The sequence below is a fragment of the Barbus barbus genome (genome assembly GCF_936440315.1).
Source record: "Barbus barbus genome assembly, chromosome: 26".
NCBI classification, from domain to species: domain Eukaryota; kingdom Metazoa; phylum Chordata; class Actinopteri; order Cypriniformes; family Cyprinidae; genus Barbus; species Barbus barbus.
In genome coordinates, this window is record NC_136754.1 from 15706655 (window position 1) to 15723772 (window position 17118).

At 36.7% G+C, this 17118-nt stretch overlaps 3 protein-coding genes across 4 annotated transcripts in view; all 3 read left to right on the plus strand.

The window, feature by feature from the left end:
* Positions 1 to 604: 604 nt before the first annotated feature.
* LOC306846606 (uncharacterized protein) lies at positions 605 to 1637 on the plus strand (the record flags this gene model as incomplete). The annotated part of the gene is made up of 1 exon (XM_079380082.1): positions 605 to 1637. The coding sequence occupies one exon, from the start codon at positions 605 to 607 to the stop codon at positions 1346 to 1348; it is 744 nt and encodes a 247-aa protein (XP_079236208.1). The 3' UTR covers positions 1349 to 1637.
* A 471-nt stretch (positions 1638 to 2108) lies between these two features.
* LOC306846279 (nucleoporin NDC1-like) lies at positions 2109 to 14169 on the plus strand. 2 transcript variants are annotated; one of them, XM_079379536.1, is made up of 18 exons: positions 2109 to 2245; positions 2544 to 2664; positions 3790 to 3891; positions 4003 to 4177; positions 4549 to 4678; positions 6630 to 6738; positions 6828 to 6879; positions 6976 to 7108; positions 7212 to 7304; positions 7626 to 7707; positions 7787 to 7951; positions 8078 to 8326; positions 8664 to 8776; positions 9010 to 9060; positions 12818 to 12881; positions 12974 to 13074; positions 13180 to 13340; positions 13466 to 14167. In XM_079379536.1, exons 1-18 carry the CDS (start codon positions 2207 to 2209, stop codon positions 13527 to 13529), a joined length of 2004 nt encoding a protein of 667 aa, XP_079235662.1. In that variant the 5' UTR covers positions 2109 to 2206; the 3' UTR covers positions 13530 to 14167. The 2 variants fall into 2 exon arrangements, with proteins under 2 accessions (XP_079235662.1, XP_079235663.1); XM_079379537.1 differs by lacking the exon at positions 9010 to 9060 and having other exon boundaries at positions 13466 to 14169.
* Positions 14170 to 15510: 1341 nt separating this feature from the next.
* LOC306846297 (uncharacterized protein) overlaps positions 15511 to 17118 on the plus strand; it is a 31056-nt gene continuing 29448 nt past the window's right edge. The window contains exon 1 of the mRNA XM_079379568.1: positions 15511 to 15619. The gene's annotated coding sequence lies outside the window, so the exon portion shown is untranslated. The remainder of the gene's footprint in view (positions 15620 to 17118) is intronic.

The window sequence follows — 17118 nt, forward strand, 5'->3', positions numbered from 1 at the left end:
ATATTGATAGCCGAGTGGTTTTGAAGCAGATCATAGAATTTCACTCTCAGCATCATTAAGATTCACGAACAAAGGTTATTGTCATAGATAAAATCTATCTTGTCTTTGATGCCAGTATCTGATACAGTGCAAAGTTTCGTATATCTCCGAGCACCATCACCAGTGCACTTTTAACCTTTATTCATCAGTCATTAGATTAATTAGATAAATTATTTTTTTCAAGTTGGCACTGGCGTTATGAAATGGCTCGGCTACATTTTCCAAATTAACAAAATAGAAAAATTGTGTCACTTGAAACTGTGCCAATGTGTGGTGTGTCCTAATTAATGGTCATTCTAGCCTTAGCTTAGAGTTACACCGAAGCTGCCTCCCAAACCTATAACCTTTGTGAAGGAATGTCAGCTTCACAAGTCACTGTTTCCCTTTACACAGTGGATTAAAAATAAGGAGGCTTTATTTTGGGATCACTGAATTCACAGGCATCTCCTGACATTGTTATTTTACTGCCCTGCAAATGGAAAACCTATTTAAAGAGGATTTGACCCGACGGCCTGTATCAAGGAACATGTCTTTTCAATATTGCATTTAAAACTCCACATGAATGATGGCTGGGAAAGGGGAAAAGGTGTCCAAATACGAGACTTTAAAGCTTTTGGAGAAATGCCGGAAGGAAAGAGACGATGCTTTGCACCGCGAGAATATGATGAGGGAGAAAATGAGACAATATGAGTCTCGAATGAGATCAACCGAAGCGCTTAAACAGAAATTAAAGCAATTGATTTTGGACAACAAGGAGCTGCGGAAACAAGTGAAGGTCCTGCGGGCTGAAATTGGTTTAGAGGCCAGTCCTAAATTTCACGGAAAAACCACCAAGGATATAATCAACGACCTGCACGAGAAGGAGCGCGAGTGCAATTCACTTGTTGAAAAAGCGGGTAAATTAAGTTTGACGATTGATGAACTAACATCAGAACTGGCCAACACCGTGACCTCGAAGACCCTGCTGGAGGACCAGGTCCAGTCCCTGCAACAGAACCTGAAGGACATGACAAACAACCAGCGGCGTCTCCTGAAGCTCTGGGAGGACAAGAAGGCTCAGCGGGAGCAGCTGTCACTGCCTGCGATACCGCAGAGACCCGGGCAAAAACCGCTCGTGCATAAAGGCGTCCAGACGGAGATGTCCATCAGTTCAACCCAGATATTACCCACCAACGCATTTGAGACCAAGACCCGCAGAGAGACTGATAAAAGCAGAACCAGTCTGGAAAGACGCAACATAACTTTAGTGAATGGCACTCATCGAGACAAAACCGCTTTAATGCAGAATGAAGCGAAAGGAATACACTGACGATTATTATTATTTCACCAAACATTTGTGTGTCTACGCGTTATTATGCTGCCTAAAATTACAGCATTATAGTACTTAAAAATAAATATATTGTTTTTAGTATGTTTAAATGATGAAGAAACAAACTGATCGAAACATTGAGGACTGTATGTTACTGTAATCATAATTATTTCTTATGCATTGACACATTATTACAGTTTTTAAGACTTGTTTGATGTAATGCCCGCAAAAAAGCATTTGTGCATAATGCAAATACTGTTTAACATGGAATAAAAATGAACAGATTTTCCCTTTTTAATTAGGATAATGTTGTAATTAAGTGATGCAATTAATTATTTATATTTCAGTATTTTTAATGTTGAATAATATGCTTCACAATAGTATTACCTTTTGAAAAGAACAGCTAAAAAAATGCACAGAATTCACATTTCTGGATGGGCTATTTCTTTAATGGGATAGTTCACCCCAAAAATGTAAATTCAGTCTAATTTACTCATCATGAAGTCTTCCTAAACCTAATTTTGACTTTTCTGATCTTCTGCAGAACATGACAGCGGAAATTTCGATGGATTTTGATAACGAAACTGTTTTATGATTGACTGCCATTATGAAACACATTTCTCAGAATATCTTATTATATGGCCTAAAGGTTTGGAACTACATGATGATGAGCAAATAATTTTTAATTTGAGTTTTGAACTAACCCTTTAAGTGGTATTGTATTCAGGCAGTAAGTAAGACACACGCCCAGGGTCCTTATGAGGTCCTTCGAATGTGTGGCGCGGGTAATGTCCACACTTTTGCCATGTTGATATGGATTTTATTCAAGTGATGCTGAACTGAAACAAGAATGATACAATGTTTTCGCTGAAACAGAATTCATGGTTTATAAGAAAGGTAAGGACTGGTTAAATATAAACCGTGTTTAAATAACTAAACGGTAACCAATTAGGAAGTTAGTGTGTGTAACGTTAAAAGACTTCTGGACATCATAATGTACTGTTATAGTGACATGTTTTGTGTCTGTTTATGAAGTGATAGTGTATTTATTTACGTTATATTAGTTATTTTTTGCAAATTAGAGTAAACGTTTAAAGTTACAATCGTAGTAAGATTGTGTTTGAGACTGAAAAGGCTGAAGTGGTGTATGAAATGTGCCTGTGCTAGATCAAATTCTCGTCTCGTTTATTTCCAGGTTGTGATCTGGAGGGCTGTGGCGAGTATTGCATGGTCAGTGCTTCTCTTGCCCGTGACAACTGCAGTCTTTGTGCTCTTGAGTAGATTCAGCCTGTTTTACCCCATCCAATGGATTTCAGGTGAGGAAACGAGTACGAGTGTCTAACAAAATGCATAATTACAATACGTTACTGAAACTGAGAAGTGCTCGAGTGTGAATTCATTATTTATATAAGCAGTAGTTCAGACTTCAAGGGACATAATACATATGTTAAACCCTCTAAAGCCTGGTTAATGAAATAATAGTGAGATATTTTTTTGGAACAGGTTATTGATTCCTTTGGACAAAAAGGAAGTTTAAAAAAAAGTTTGCCTATGTGTTTTATGTTTCGTATCGTATCATATTTTATTTGTCTGGATTTTATGATCCATATAATACAATTACCTTCTTAGCTTGTGATGTAAAAGATCAAAGATCTTTGTAACAGTATAACAAACTACATATGAAGAGTTTGTTTATAAAATGTTCAAAAATCATGTTTTTTTTTACTATGTTATCATCTCTTTATTGTGTTAGTTAGCTGTTTTTTTAGTTATTTTTTAACCTAGTCAAAATAACCCACATGTAGTTTAACTGGAATGCACAATGAAAAAACATGATTTTTGAGAATTAATAAAAACGGCATTATCTGTTTTTGCAAATTAACTCTTCATATATAAACTACACTCTGTAACCCAAAAATGTCATAATGATATTTACATGCTTAGTTTTATTATATATAGCTCTGTAATTTTTTGTGTGGTGTGCAAAACATGCAATGCAGTACAATGACTTGGAGATTTACAAATAAATGTTCCTCAAAAGCCTGATGTATCATATTTGATACTCATATTTAATGTTTTTGTTAAATGTGATGTATGAATAATCAATTTAACCCAGGTTGATTCAATCCAGTAATTTTTGTCTTGACACATTGCTAGCAATATAAAAATTCTTATGTTCACTTTATATAAACCAGTAAATATTTCCCAGCAAAGAGACGTGTACCACAACCTGAAGCGGAACATTTTTTAGATTTTACTTGCTTAAAGTATAAACTGTCAATCATACGTGTTCCATGATAATCAGCAACATGTTTTTCAGCAAAGTTTTGATCATGTTGATTTTAATTTAGAGGCTTTAGAAATGCACATGTGATACTGTATGCTTTATATGGTTAATATCTGAATTGCACGTTAGTCAGCATCTCAAACATTGGTTACAGATTGCACAAGTCTTCTTACGGCCTCAAGCACCATCTTTTCCCTTGTGGTGCTGTGTGGGGTGGTTCTGATCACTGGCTTTTTTAACCTGGAGTTCTACACTTGTGAGTGAACTGGATTTGTCTTTTATGGATGTGCAAAATCATTTCATTTGCAATTGTTGCATTGCATTACAATTTATGCTGATTATTTATTTCTCTTTGTGTTTCCTTAAGTGGTTCCCTCTATTCCGTGTTCACGCATGGCTCTCCTGGGGACGGTGCTCCACCCTCGACAATGTGTTCATTCTTTGCTCTACTGCACCATGGGCATGCTGGTAATGTGGTGTGCTTCTGTTACCATCGGTGGACGTTACAGCACTCTAGGAACTCCCTGCAGGCAAAGCGAGAGGTGGGTTATGACCTGATTCTGTTTGACCCACATACAATGATCCGTTGACATGCTCAGAGGATCAGGTCTCATGAATTGCATTCTAGGCACTGCGGCTCTTTTGACCCCAGGCAAAGAGATTGCCACTCATACAGTTATCTTAAGTTGTTTTAATTAACTCTGTGAGTAATCTTATCTCAAAATTACCTGGAGGTCAGTCTTACCCTAATATAGGCCAAGTGCACCTCTAAAATAAAGATGAAATGTTGTCACTGTGTGTTTTTTATTTTTTATTTTTTTTATTTTTTTTAAATGACATACTTTTTTGCTTTATGAAAATTCTTACAATATGTGAATAATAACTGTCCCTTATTTTATGTTCGCTTCTGTAGTGGTGAAGTAGGGACCTGTCTGAATGAGTATCATCTCTTTCTTCTCCTGGCTGGGGCCTTCATGGGATACAGTCATAGTTTCTTGGGAGTGGTTCAAAATATGTACTATGTGTCCTTTCAACCCATACAAGTAAGTATTTGGCTATTCAGATTAGTTGCTAAATGTTAAACGTAGTGGTTAATATGAATACTTTTTTATGGCTGATACCAATATCTTTGAGAGCAGGCAGGCTGGCAAATGGCTGATACAATATGTATGATACCACACGGTTTAATTTAAAGGGATAGTTCACCCAAAAGTGAAAATTACCCCATGTTTTACTCACCCTCAACGCATCCTAGGCGTAAATGACTTTCTTCTTTCAGACAAAGACAACCAGAGTTATATTAAAAAATGTCCTTGCTCTTCCGAACTTTATAATGGCGGTCAATGAGGGTCGAGATTTTAAAGCCCAAAAATATGCATCCATCATAAAGTGCTTCACACGTCTCTGGTGGGTTTATAAAGGCCTTTTGAAGCTAAGCGATGTGCTTAAGAAAAATATCCATATTACTTTATAACTTTATAAACCGTAATCTCTAGCTTCTGCCAAATGTCAAATGCGTGTTCGTTCTAGGACCTAGGCGTAGCGTAAGCTCTGGTGAGAAGTGACAAACAGAACTTTTTTTTTTTTAAATATAAACTCTGTATTCTTCAGAAAGAAAAAAATCATATACACCTAGGATGGCTTAGAGGTGAGTAAATCATGGAATAATTTTCATTTTTGGGTGAACTGTCCCTTTAGGTATTGTATATAACACATGCAAATAAATTGCTGCATGTAATTTATATTTATTTTGCATGATATTTAGTCAAATAATTAGAAACAAAGATTTTGAAAATGAAATCTTTTTGAGAAAAATATTTAGGAAAACTAGAATCGCGAGGTTCACCCTTCAGAAGGGTGGTAGGTTCACAATCTTGTTAAAAAGAAAAAGTCGTGCTTACGAGTCTAATCAGCCAATGATGTTTAATTTAAAAAAATGCAAAGTGCTGACTTAATATTTTTACCATGACAGTATATCAGTCCACCGCTTGTATTTATAGGGATGTAACGATTAACCGCGAGCTAGTTGAAAATCGATTCATATAACTTGTGACGATTCAAATCGGTTGAAATGCTAAACAAATCGTGATTCAATTAGGGGTAGGAGTTTATATGAATGGATGTCTGAGGGGAAATTACTGTCTTTAGAAAAGTTTAGATGGTATTTTTTCTTTTCATCGTGCCAATGTTAAAGTACATTAGTGCAGCACTGCTTTGTTTACAGCGGAAACCAAGGAAACGCTTAAAGCGCCACCTGCTGGCAATGAGGGAATCTGCATCTCATTCAGCTCGTCTGCTATTTCTGTTTCATGCAGATATTTTTAATATATACAGTAGTTTCACAAAACTGAAGTCAGACCATTCTGTTTTTCTTCAAATTTTGATTAAAATTTCGATTAAAAACTGCTCGTTTTGCATGTATGCATCATCTTTGTTTGGATCATGATTAAAATGCAGTGATTGCCTCCACAATTTTAAATGGAAAGAGCACAGACAAAGCCTTATTTTGTTTATATGAAGAGATTTCTTTTATTTGTGTTACTTAGTTGATTTGGAGCTTGTTTTAAAATTTCAGTTTAGTTTTATTATTTACATTTACATTATATTTACATTTTGTTATTTAGCAGAGGCTTTTATCCAAAGCAACTTACAAATGAGGAGAATAGAAGCAATCAAAACCAACAAAAGTCCTGTATTAGTATATTATTATAGTGTTATATTTCAGTTTCACAAAGAAACATGCTACATTTTGTCCAAGCAATAATAAAAGGACACATTTAATTTATAATTTGTCTTAAATCTCATTTTGTGTAAATCTTTTTTTTTTTTTTAATCGTGAATCGAATCGTGAGTTGAGTGAATCGTTACATCCCTACTTGTATATATTGTATTTATTTGTAAAATGTCTTGTAGTATGATTGAAAGAGAAATAGCCAAATCATTAATAATTTATCAGTGCAAATCTCTTTTGTCCCTCCCACACTGGTTGTAAAGCAATACAAATATCCGCGGTTCAAGGGCTGTCTGCCAATGGTGGTGAAGTGCAGTGTTATTCAGGCCTTATATTCAGCCAGGAATTTTGCTGCTCTGTATTTCTTTTTTGGTAAGTTACATTTATCAGAGGATGCATCTCTGATCATTGTCTGTTTTCCTGCTAGATTTCCTGTTTTATTTTTAAATGTTGTTTCTTAGGGTATGTTCCTAAGACCTGGATCTCCAGCACACTTAATCTACAGATAGACAGGTCAGATTTGGTACTAAATTCTACCAAAACCTGAGCGTTTACCTAATGCGAACTAAAGTAGCATAAACCCTTTATATTCCTTTTGTAACTTTATAGTTCACTCCAACCACTGGATTCATTGACTGGACTTCTAGACTTCTCCCTCCTTTACCATTTGTCGATCGGTGGCACTTTCCTGTACCTAACCTGGTATCTCACTGTGCTTCTCTTCAGGATCTATGTCACAGAGGTACTTAAATGTGAAAGTTTCATTGTGGGACATATCAAAGCAACTGATATTTTTCTATTACCTGTTTTGAAAATGATGTTGATGACTGGTTGTGCATCTTCAGGCCTACAGTTTTCCAGTGCAGTCCACGTTTACTGAGGATGCGGAGCAGTGTCTTCCCAAAGTTTTGGCTGAGAAGAACACTTCAGTCATGAAGGTTAGGGATTTTTCCTTTATTTTTCAGAAAAAAAATCTAGGGTCAGGAAATTTTTTAATTATCTCTAGGCTTATGGAAATGAGTGAAATCTTAAGTTAGGAAGTTTTTATATGGAATATACATTGTTATAATTACCTGTTAAATACTTTTTGTCAGTGCAACCTCTAAAATGTATTATAAAAAGGTAGGTAGTCATCATCAAAAACTGGAAAAGCCATAATATCATTGGTCAAAGTGTGCTGAAACCCTGAAAACAAATACTAAATGTCATTGATTCCTGTTTAAAGAGATTCCTTAACTGATTAACTGACTGTTTCACAGTTTTTGGCACTGCAAGACCTGGCTCTGTTATCACAACATTCTCTCTCACGCCGACTAGAAGTCTTCGGTCTGAGTCAGCCAGGTACAAACTAAATACTTGCAGAGAACTCTAAACTCAGTACTTTTCATGTCCGCTAAACTAATGTAACCTACATATGTAGGTGGTCACCCTCATAACTGGAATGCCATCAGTAGGGAATGTCTGTCTTTGCTGAGTGAGCTGACACAGAGACTGGTGGCTCATCAGGATGCGGTTGCCTCTAATGGCCGAGTCAAGTCTCAGTCTGCCAGCAGTGACACCAGATCAGCCTCTTCAAGCAGCTCAGGTAAGGCCGCTTAGATAACGTCCAACAAAGGGCAAATCTGAACGCAAGTCCAGTACTGCCCTTGGTGACATACTAGACTCAAACTGCTCCAGAGAGAGTGATTTTATTTTCCTGTTTTATCTGTAGTGGTGTCCAGAAAAGAGGACATTGCTGAGACCCCTAGACTCAGTGTCCCGCTAAGGACCCCTGGTTCAGTCTTCAAGTCATCAGTGGGGGGTGTGAACAGTGCTTTCACCCCAGATGTGGACAGCCCTTTCTCTTCCCCTGCTATTCGACGTTTGGTTGGCCAACAGGATCCCCAGTCTCCCTGCTATGGTACAGGGCAAAGCCCCCATATCATGAGGAGAGGGCCCAAACTGTGGAGTGCCTCCACAGGTGAGACAGCAATACTAAAACTATCACAATGAATTTTGAATCATTGTTTGCAAAAAATAAAAATTAATAAAATATTATTTTAAATTAATTTGACTTTTTTTTTTTTTTTTTTACTGAAATGAATTTCAAAATTTAAATGCAATTACCTACTCTTATATTTAACATTTATATTTTCATTTGTTTTTAATATTTAATATTAATTTTTGTACGTGGTTGTGTAAATTTAATTCTTATGGTATCCCTGTGTTTGTAAATCTTTGTGAGACGCATGTACACACTTGTTAACAACAATGCATACTCTGATATAATCTAGTTTATTTCTTTGTTCTCATTTCAGAGTCACAATCTAATGGCAGTCCTCCTGCCTCCCCTGCCACTGTTCCTAGTCTTACTGCAGCCAGCCAGAAACCCAGCTTCCTGGCCCAGTGGCTACAGAACAGGAGAGAGCAGGTAACATCTTCATCTAATCACACTTGACCTGTAAATTAATCCTTTATTATTTCATAGTGTTTTCTTGGTTTCCAAGTGTGTGTATCCATAGGAACCAAAACAGACAAGCTTTTGAGTGTCCAGTTCGGTTGCTGGGGAAAAAAGGCAGTTCACGTTTCAGTGTGACATCATTACATGGCCTAGAGACACCTGTTAACTCATGTTCCTGTCATACTCTCAATTTTTCTGCTCAGGTTAAAAGCTTTTTGGCAAAACGGGTGCTGATAATGTATTTATTTAACAAGGTAAGGTTAAGCAAGCGTTAGTTGAATGAAGTGTCTGTCTACAGCTGCATGTTGCATGCTCCCACAGCAGATTTTTAGTCATAGGAATCATTAATGCATGTGTCTAGATTCTGCCCATGTTTAAATTAACACCAACATCATTAGTCTCCCCTGTCCCTCTGGTTTTGTTTCTGTATAAGTTTGTGTGTTTAAATTGTAGTCATATTATAGTGACCCAGTTTACACAGTTTAAATAAATAAAAGCGTAGAATTTTACAGATTGTTTTATAATTTTACTTTATACAAAATCAGTTCAATCTTTATCCACTAATATTGTAGAGTATTAAATAATAATATTGGAGAAACTGTAGATAAACTGGGTCTGTAACTACATAAACGGGTTCCTTGTATCTCTCCCATTGGACTGTCGGGGGTGAAGGGCTTCTGAAATAATATATTTATGTATATGTGTGTGTGTATATATATATATATGTATGTGTGTGTATATACACACACACACAAATATCTATATACACATACACATGGATACAGTGGGGCAAATAAGTATTTGATACACTGCCGATTTTTCAAGTTTTCCCACTTACAAAGAATAGAGAGATCTGTAATTTTCATCGTAGGTACACCTCAATTGTGAGAGACAGAATGTAAAAAAAAAATCCAGAAAAATCACATTGTATGATTTTTAAATAATTAACTTCCATTTTATTGCATGAAATAAGTATTTGATACAGTAGAAAAATAGAACTTAATATTTGGTACAGAAACCTTTGTTTACAATTACAGAGGTCAGACGTTTCCTGTAGTTCTTGACCACCTTTGCACACACTGCAGCAGGGATTTTGGCCCACTCCTCCATACAGGTCTTCTCCAGATCTTTCAGGTTTTGGGGCTGTCGCTGGGCGGGTTCAGGTCTGGAGACTGGCTAGGCCACTCCAGGACCATGAAACGCTTCTTACGGAGCCACTCCTTAGTTGCCCTTGCTGTGTGTTTTGGGTCATTGTCATGCTGGAAGACCCAGCCACGACCCATCTTAAATGCTCTTACTGAGGGAAGGAGGTTGTTGCCCAAAATCTCGCAATACATGGCCCCATCCATCCTCCCCTCAATACGGTGCAGTCGTCCTGTCCCCTTTGCAGAAAAGCACCCCCAAAGCATGATGTTTCCACCCCCATGCTTCACGGTTGGGATGGTGTTCTTGGGATTGTACTCATCCTTCGTCCTCCAAACACGGCGAGTGGAGTTTATACCAAAAAGTTATATTTTGGTCTCATCTGACCACATGACCTTCTTCACTGGATCATCCAGATGGTCTTTGGCAAACTTCAGACGGGCCTGGACATGTGCTGGCTTGAGCAGGGGGACCTTGCGTGTGCTGCAGGATTTTAATCCATGACGGTGTAGTGTGTTACAAATGGTAACCGTTGAGACTGTGGTCCCAGCTCTCGTCAGGTCATTGACCAGGTCCTCCCGTGTAGTTCTAGGCTGATCCCTCACCTTTCTCAGGATCATTGAACTCCACGAGGCGAGATCTTGCATGGAGCCCCAGTCCGAGGGAGATTGACAGTCATCTTGAATTTCTTCCATTTTCTAATAATTGCGCCAGCGGTTGTTGCCTTCTCACCAAGCTGTTTGCCTATTGTCCTGTAGCCCATCCCAGCCTTGTGCAGGTTTACAATTTTGTCCCTAGTGTCCTTAGACAGCTCTTTGGTCTTGCCCATAGTGGAGAGGTTGGAGTCTGATTGATTGAGTGTGTGAACAGGTGTCTTTTATACCAGTAACGAGTTCAAACAGGTGCAATTAATACAGGTAATGAGTGGAGGATAGGATGGCTTCTTAAAGACAAACTAACAGGTCTGTGAGAGCCAGAATTCTTGCTGGTTGGTAGGTGATCAAATACTTATTTCATGCAATAAAATGGAAGTTAATTATTTAAAAATCATACAATGCGATTTTCTGGATTTTTTTTTATATTCTGTCTTTCACAGTTGAGGTGTACCTACGATGAAAATTACAGATCTCTCCATTCTTTGTAAGTGGGAAAACTTGAAAAATCGGCAGTGTATCAAATATTTATTTGCCCCACTGTATATATTATTATTATTATTAAAACACAGACACAGTGGAGATCAAAATTAAAGAATAACCTATAATTCCACATTTCAAGGTCACTGCTTAGTCCTGTTTGAAGTTGGCCTAAGCATATTTCATAAATTAATTGTATTCTGAATCACAGTACAAAAAAACTTAAACACTTTTTCAAAGATATTTGAAAAAGAACTCTGATCAAAATTAGAGAACATTTACAGATTTACCTCCAAGGAGTCTGGTCGTCCATGTAAGACAAATGCGATAGAGGACAGGTTAGGATAATGGGGATTCTCAAGGGGGAATCGGTTCAACACTGCAGCTAGAATTGCTTGCCTGTTCAGCACTGAACAGGGTAAGGATATGTCTCGGCATATGGAGTCTCAATGTTTAAGAGCATATGAACTGAAAGTCCGCTCTGCAGTGACGTAGCAGACACAATCAAAAAGCTAAGCTCACATTTGCTGAGGAGCATGTTGTGTGAAGAGGAAAACTGGCACAAAGTTCACTTTAGTGATGAGAGTAAGTTTAATTTATTTGGGTCTGATAGGAAACTTTTGTTCAGCATCAAACTGAGGAAAGACCTAAACCCAGTGTGTAAAGAAGTCAGTGAAAGGTGGAGGAGGAAGTGTCATGGTTTGGGGGATGTTTTCTGCAGCAGGATTCGGCCCTCTTCTACAGCTACATGGTAGGGTGAATGCAAATGTTTATCAGAACCTCCTTCAGCAACATGTGGTTCTTTCCATCCATTTATCGCCCAATCAGCCAGCAATTTTCATGCAAGACAATGCTACCGTCACACTGCAAAATGGGTAAAGCAGTTCCTTGAAGCTAAAAACATTGAAATAAAGAAATGGCGGGCACAGAGTCCTAAGCTAAACCCAACTGAAAATCTCTGTAAGATAATTGGCGACAAAGTTATGGCTAAGAAACCCACTCTGCTCCTGGGGACCCACCTTCCTGCAGAGTTCAGCTCCAACCCTAATCGAACACACCTGAACCAGCTAATCAAGGTCTTCAGGATCACTTGAAGTCACAGGCCAGGCTGAAGCAGGATGTAAAGAAATTTTGCAGGAAAGTGGATCCCCATTAGCAGGATTGAAGACCTATGAATTACAGTCACAGAACTGCTGAAGAGACTAGAAGAAGAGTAGACCAAGATCACACCAGTGCAGTGTGAGAAACTAGCATGTCCTGCAGCAGCAGATGTGCTGAAGTCATTCAAAGCAAGGGCCTCTACACTTCCTACTAATTTCTGACAGCTGTAACCCTGCAGAATTTTAGCTGTAATATTTTGTGCTACAGTGCTTACTGTTCTCTAATTTTGATCACTGTTTTCCACAAAATAAAGGTTTTTGTTGAAATGGCTAGGTTTTGTCAAACATGTTAGTATAACTGGTATACCTGCAGCTAATATTCCTTCATATTTTGAGCGATGAAGATTGACAATATTTGAGACAAATTTTGATATCCACTGAATCTTGCATGTGAAATCACAGTATTCTTACAGTAGAAAGTGCATTTCAGTTCTGTGAAAATTATGAATTTATTTCAGACGACAAATAAATGAATTCACTTTTATATATTTTTTAAAATATATTTTTAAATGCTTGGTACCCAATGTTTGAAGTTGTTTTTTCCCCATAGTAAAATATTTTCTTCTATTGTACAGCTTCCAGAAGCCTCTAGCCAAGCTCTGTTTGCTGACTGCCAGGCTCATATCTGGGCTCTCCAAGGTCAGAAAATAGTTACTAACTTCAGAAATGTCATCTTACATGTGTATTTGTTTGAATAATTTATTTTGCCTATTGTTACTTCTGTTTTTAAGGACTATCTCATCTGGTGGCAGCCTCTTTCTCTGAGGATCAGTTTGGAGTTGTGCAGACCACATTACCCAGTATTCTTAGCTGCTTGGTAGTCTTGCTAGAGGTAAAACGAAAGTTATTTTTCCACAAGTGTTAAAACTGATAGTCTAGGAATCCAAATGGAGACAACATGCTGATTCTTTTGGTTAATGTTACATTTTAATTGTAGGCTGTTGACAGACACTTCAAACTGCCACATGCCTCCAGCAAACCTGTAAGGACTATCTGCAGTATGGGAGACTCCACCTACAAAACTCTAAGGTTTGCGCTGAGGGCTGCGCTGAAGACCGCCATCTACAAGATAACTACCACTTTTGGAGAGCACTTGAAGTAAGTCCTGTCGTTTGCAGTAATGTCTCTGAGGAAAAATAAACTGGATAAATTTGTTTTGGGAACCTGCTGAATTTAATAAAATATGTTTATCCTCAATCATATTGTTAATTTTCTGTTTACAGTGCTGTGAATATTTCAACAGAACATAGAAAAAGGCTTCAGCAGTTCTTGGAATTTAAGGAATAGTGCAACACAACATCATCTCATTACCTTTGGGTATGTGTGTGTCAGGAGACCAAGAGACAATATGCTACTTCTTCGAAGGGTCTGATATTAGGTTCTTCGAAAGGTCCAATAGGTCTGTATGTAGGGGGAATAGCACTGTATGTCACTCAGGGCCTTACTTTACAGCCAAGTGCTGTACTTTATTTCCCATTGAAATCCCAGTTTCATTCTAAGTAACATCTGCATATTCCTTATACATAACAATCATTCACATAATCTGGGAATTTTGTTTGTGTATGTACTTGCATACTAGAATGTGATGAGACCTCAAAATCATGGTGGGGATTTAAGTAAAAGTTTAAGGTATTGTTACTATTCATCTTAAGGATATTTAAATGTCATTATGCTCCCTTTAGCAAAAAATGGGGGTCAGCACTTGCTTTTCTCCCCTTTTCTCATGTTTTTTTCTGTATTTGTGATGAATTTTCAAGGCCCCATGCATGTAGCATGGATCTTTACTTCCACGTTCATCCATTTATTAATTTGGTTACCATAAACACATTTGGGGTATTTGTTTGCCAAAGAGAGTCAATTTTGTTCATGTCAAATGTTATATTTTTGAAACCTTAATACAATTAAATAAACTTTTGTAAAATGTCAGTGGCTACAGACGAAGTTTTGTGAGTGCAAGTGTATATTTCCTCCGATGAAAGGCAGATGTCGCTGTTTGTATTCTGCACTGCACGGCAGTTTGCGATCACGCATTTGGCCAAATATTGAATATATATTATAGTGTGGTTAATTTCACATTGGATTTTATCACTGAATATTGTGTAAACTCCCATGCATAGAAAAGTCATATTAAAAGAGATTTCGTGATCTATCTATCTATCTATATATATATATATATATATATATATATATATATATATATATATATATATATATACATATACATACACTCCTGAGACCCAGCTATGGAGTTTTTGCCTCTGTAGTGGACATTATATTTCAGTGAATTTCTCTGAGACCTCACATGCCACAGTTATAAGTCTGGATGTCCTGTACAGAGCACATTCAGGGCTTTACAGAGATACTAAATGATTGGAAGTTTGACCATGACCACACACTCTCCTAGGTCTTTAAAGATGGCTAAATTTAATTTAGTGAAACTTTTTACATCCTTATGGAAATATGATTATATTTTGTTATTGTCATTTAAATCTGAATAATTTTCAAATTGTTTGTCATAAAGCAACATCTCAGGAAAATGTTATGGGTTTTTTAATTCAAATATGACTTCCTGTTATGAAACAGGACATCATTTCATACATGTCCACTGTGGAGGACACCAGGACTAAAAGCATGTTTATTATGTATTTTGGGAGATATAATTGAATAGGAAAATGAATTATATCTATTTTGTTATGAAATATTAGATATGATTATGAATATCTGGCCAATTATTACTCCCATTATGATTTTTTTTCCCAACATGCTGTCCTAACAGCAACACATTAATATGCAAATTAGCTACAATTAGTATAGATACACTGTGTTTAAAGGGAAAACCAGGTTATGGAAATTTTTACACACATATTGCATAAAACAAAATGGTATATCAAATCATTTTGTTATATATATCAGGAGGATATATAAAAATCTGGGTTTATATTTATAAATCCCCACAAACTCGTTTGTAACACTGATGGCTGTCCCCATGGTGGATTATTAAATATCTTCTGGGAAAGCATATATAAAAGGTTATGATTTTCTAGTCTAGTAGTTTTGTTCTAAAATATGAATCGACAGCAGTCTATGGTTCATAAATTTTTAGTAAACTTTTATGGAGCACAACGCCGGTTTCCTTTGAAAGATGAGCGCGTGTCTCATTTTTGTCAGTTTTATCTAATGTTATTACATTAACATTAGCGGTTTACACGCGTTAAGGACGAGAAGGCGGTTATGTTTCACTTTCAGTCGCTTTTTAAGAAGGAAGAGATGGAGCAGTTTCTGTGTTCTGGGGCTGGTCTTCACACTGAGGGAAGGATGGATGAGTTTTACTCTAGAATCGTTTCTGCAGCTGTGGACTAACAGTGATTCAACCACGGGTGAGTTTACTGCACTTTTACCACAGTACTTAAAACATCAGTGTCAAACCATCTTTTGGGATCGGCTGATGAATTAAAATTGAATTTGTTTCATGCTAATTTTAAATTATTAATAATGAATATTGACACGCTGAAGATGAGCATGTATTTCCTTTGTAGGCTATACTGTCCATGTCGAAACGTGGTATCTACGTGCAAAATAGTTATTTTCCTGTCTTATTTTCTCTATTTTCTTTTTAGATAAACGCATTATATTTGATTCAGTAATATAACGTCCAGCCTTGACATTATGAAATATGTGGCTTTGTTGTAGCCTATGTCCTGGAAATCATTTACAAGGATTTTTTTTTTCTTAAACACAAAACTTAATTTTACTCTTGATCATATTCCAGATAATTTATGTTCCGATTTCCAGAAGAGAAAGTTCACCCAAAAATGGAAAAAAAGATACGTTAATAACAACATGGAGGTGATTTTTATGGTCAATCATAGAAGACAGACAAAGAGATGCTCTGAGAGAGAGAGTTTTCTATGTGGAAAATAAAAGATAAGGTTATGGTGAACATATTTTGATGTCCAGTTGAAAACTATGACTGTTTTGAATTTAACAGGCTATTCAGTGAAAAAACTGCTGCAATTCATCCACTGCCCTCAGCTATTTTGTTTTGGTTGAGATGTTAATACATGATGAATTGGTTTATGATTAATACTTTTCTGTCTCTCTGAAAGGGCATTATTTCTCATTGTTTTACTGACCAAAACATTCTTGCTCGTTTCCTCCTTGTGTGATACTTGGCATTTTTATGAAGACTTTAATTAATCTTTAATAACTGAACCAAAAAGTTATCAATAAAGGATTTGTAATGATACTGCATTACAACATTTGATTGCTTGAAACATCTGTAAATAGAATAAAATCTCGACTGATTTACCTTTTCTATATTTTATGTTTTTGTTTATGGATGAAAGAAAATGTGGTTTTCATGCACTATTGACTTTTATTATGTGGTCAATAGTTAAGTTCGTGTATAACTATATCAGAGTTGGCCAGAAATCCCCTGGAAGAATAAGTAATTATTACTTTTTCTAAAGTAAAAACAGAGATACATTTTATCACCATGTTTCTGCCATTTAACAAAATATACCGTTTGGAGCTCTAGAACATGACATCTGATTGATATTAAAAAAAAAAAAAAAACTCAACTTTTAACGTCATTTGCAGCTAGTGTTAGAAGGAAGGCCTCACATCAATACATTCTCGGTTTTGACACGGCTTTTCGGCAACAATATATTTTTGCTGCAGTGCCACCCAGTAGATATAATTGCAATAACACACTCTATTCAATGAGGGGTATAAGGACAAACAGCAAAAAATGGGGTTTGGCGAGTTATAATTACAGTAATTTGATCACAAAAAAAAGGTCAACCGTGCGGTTACAATGCATGTTAAAGGGTTAAACAAACGCTTCAGTGACACTCAAATCCATTTTCATGTCCAT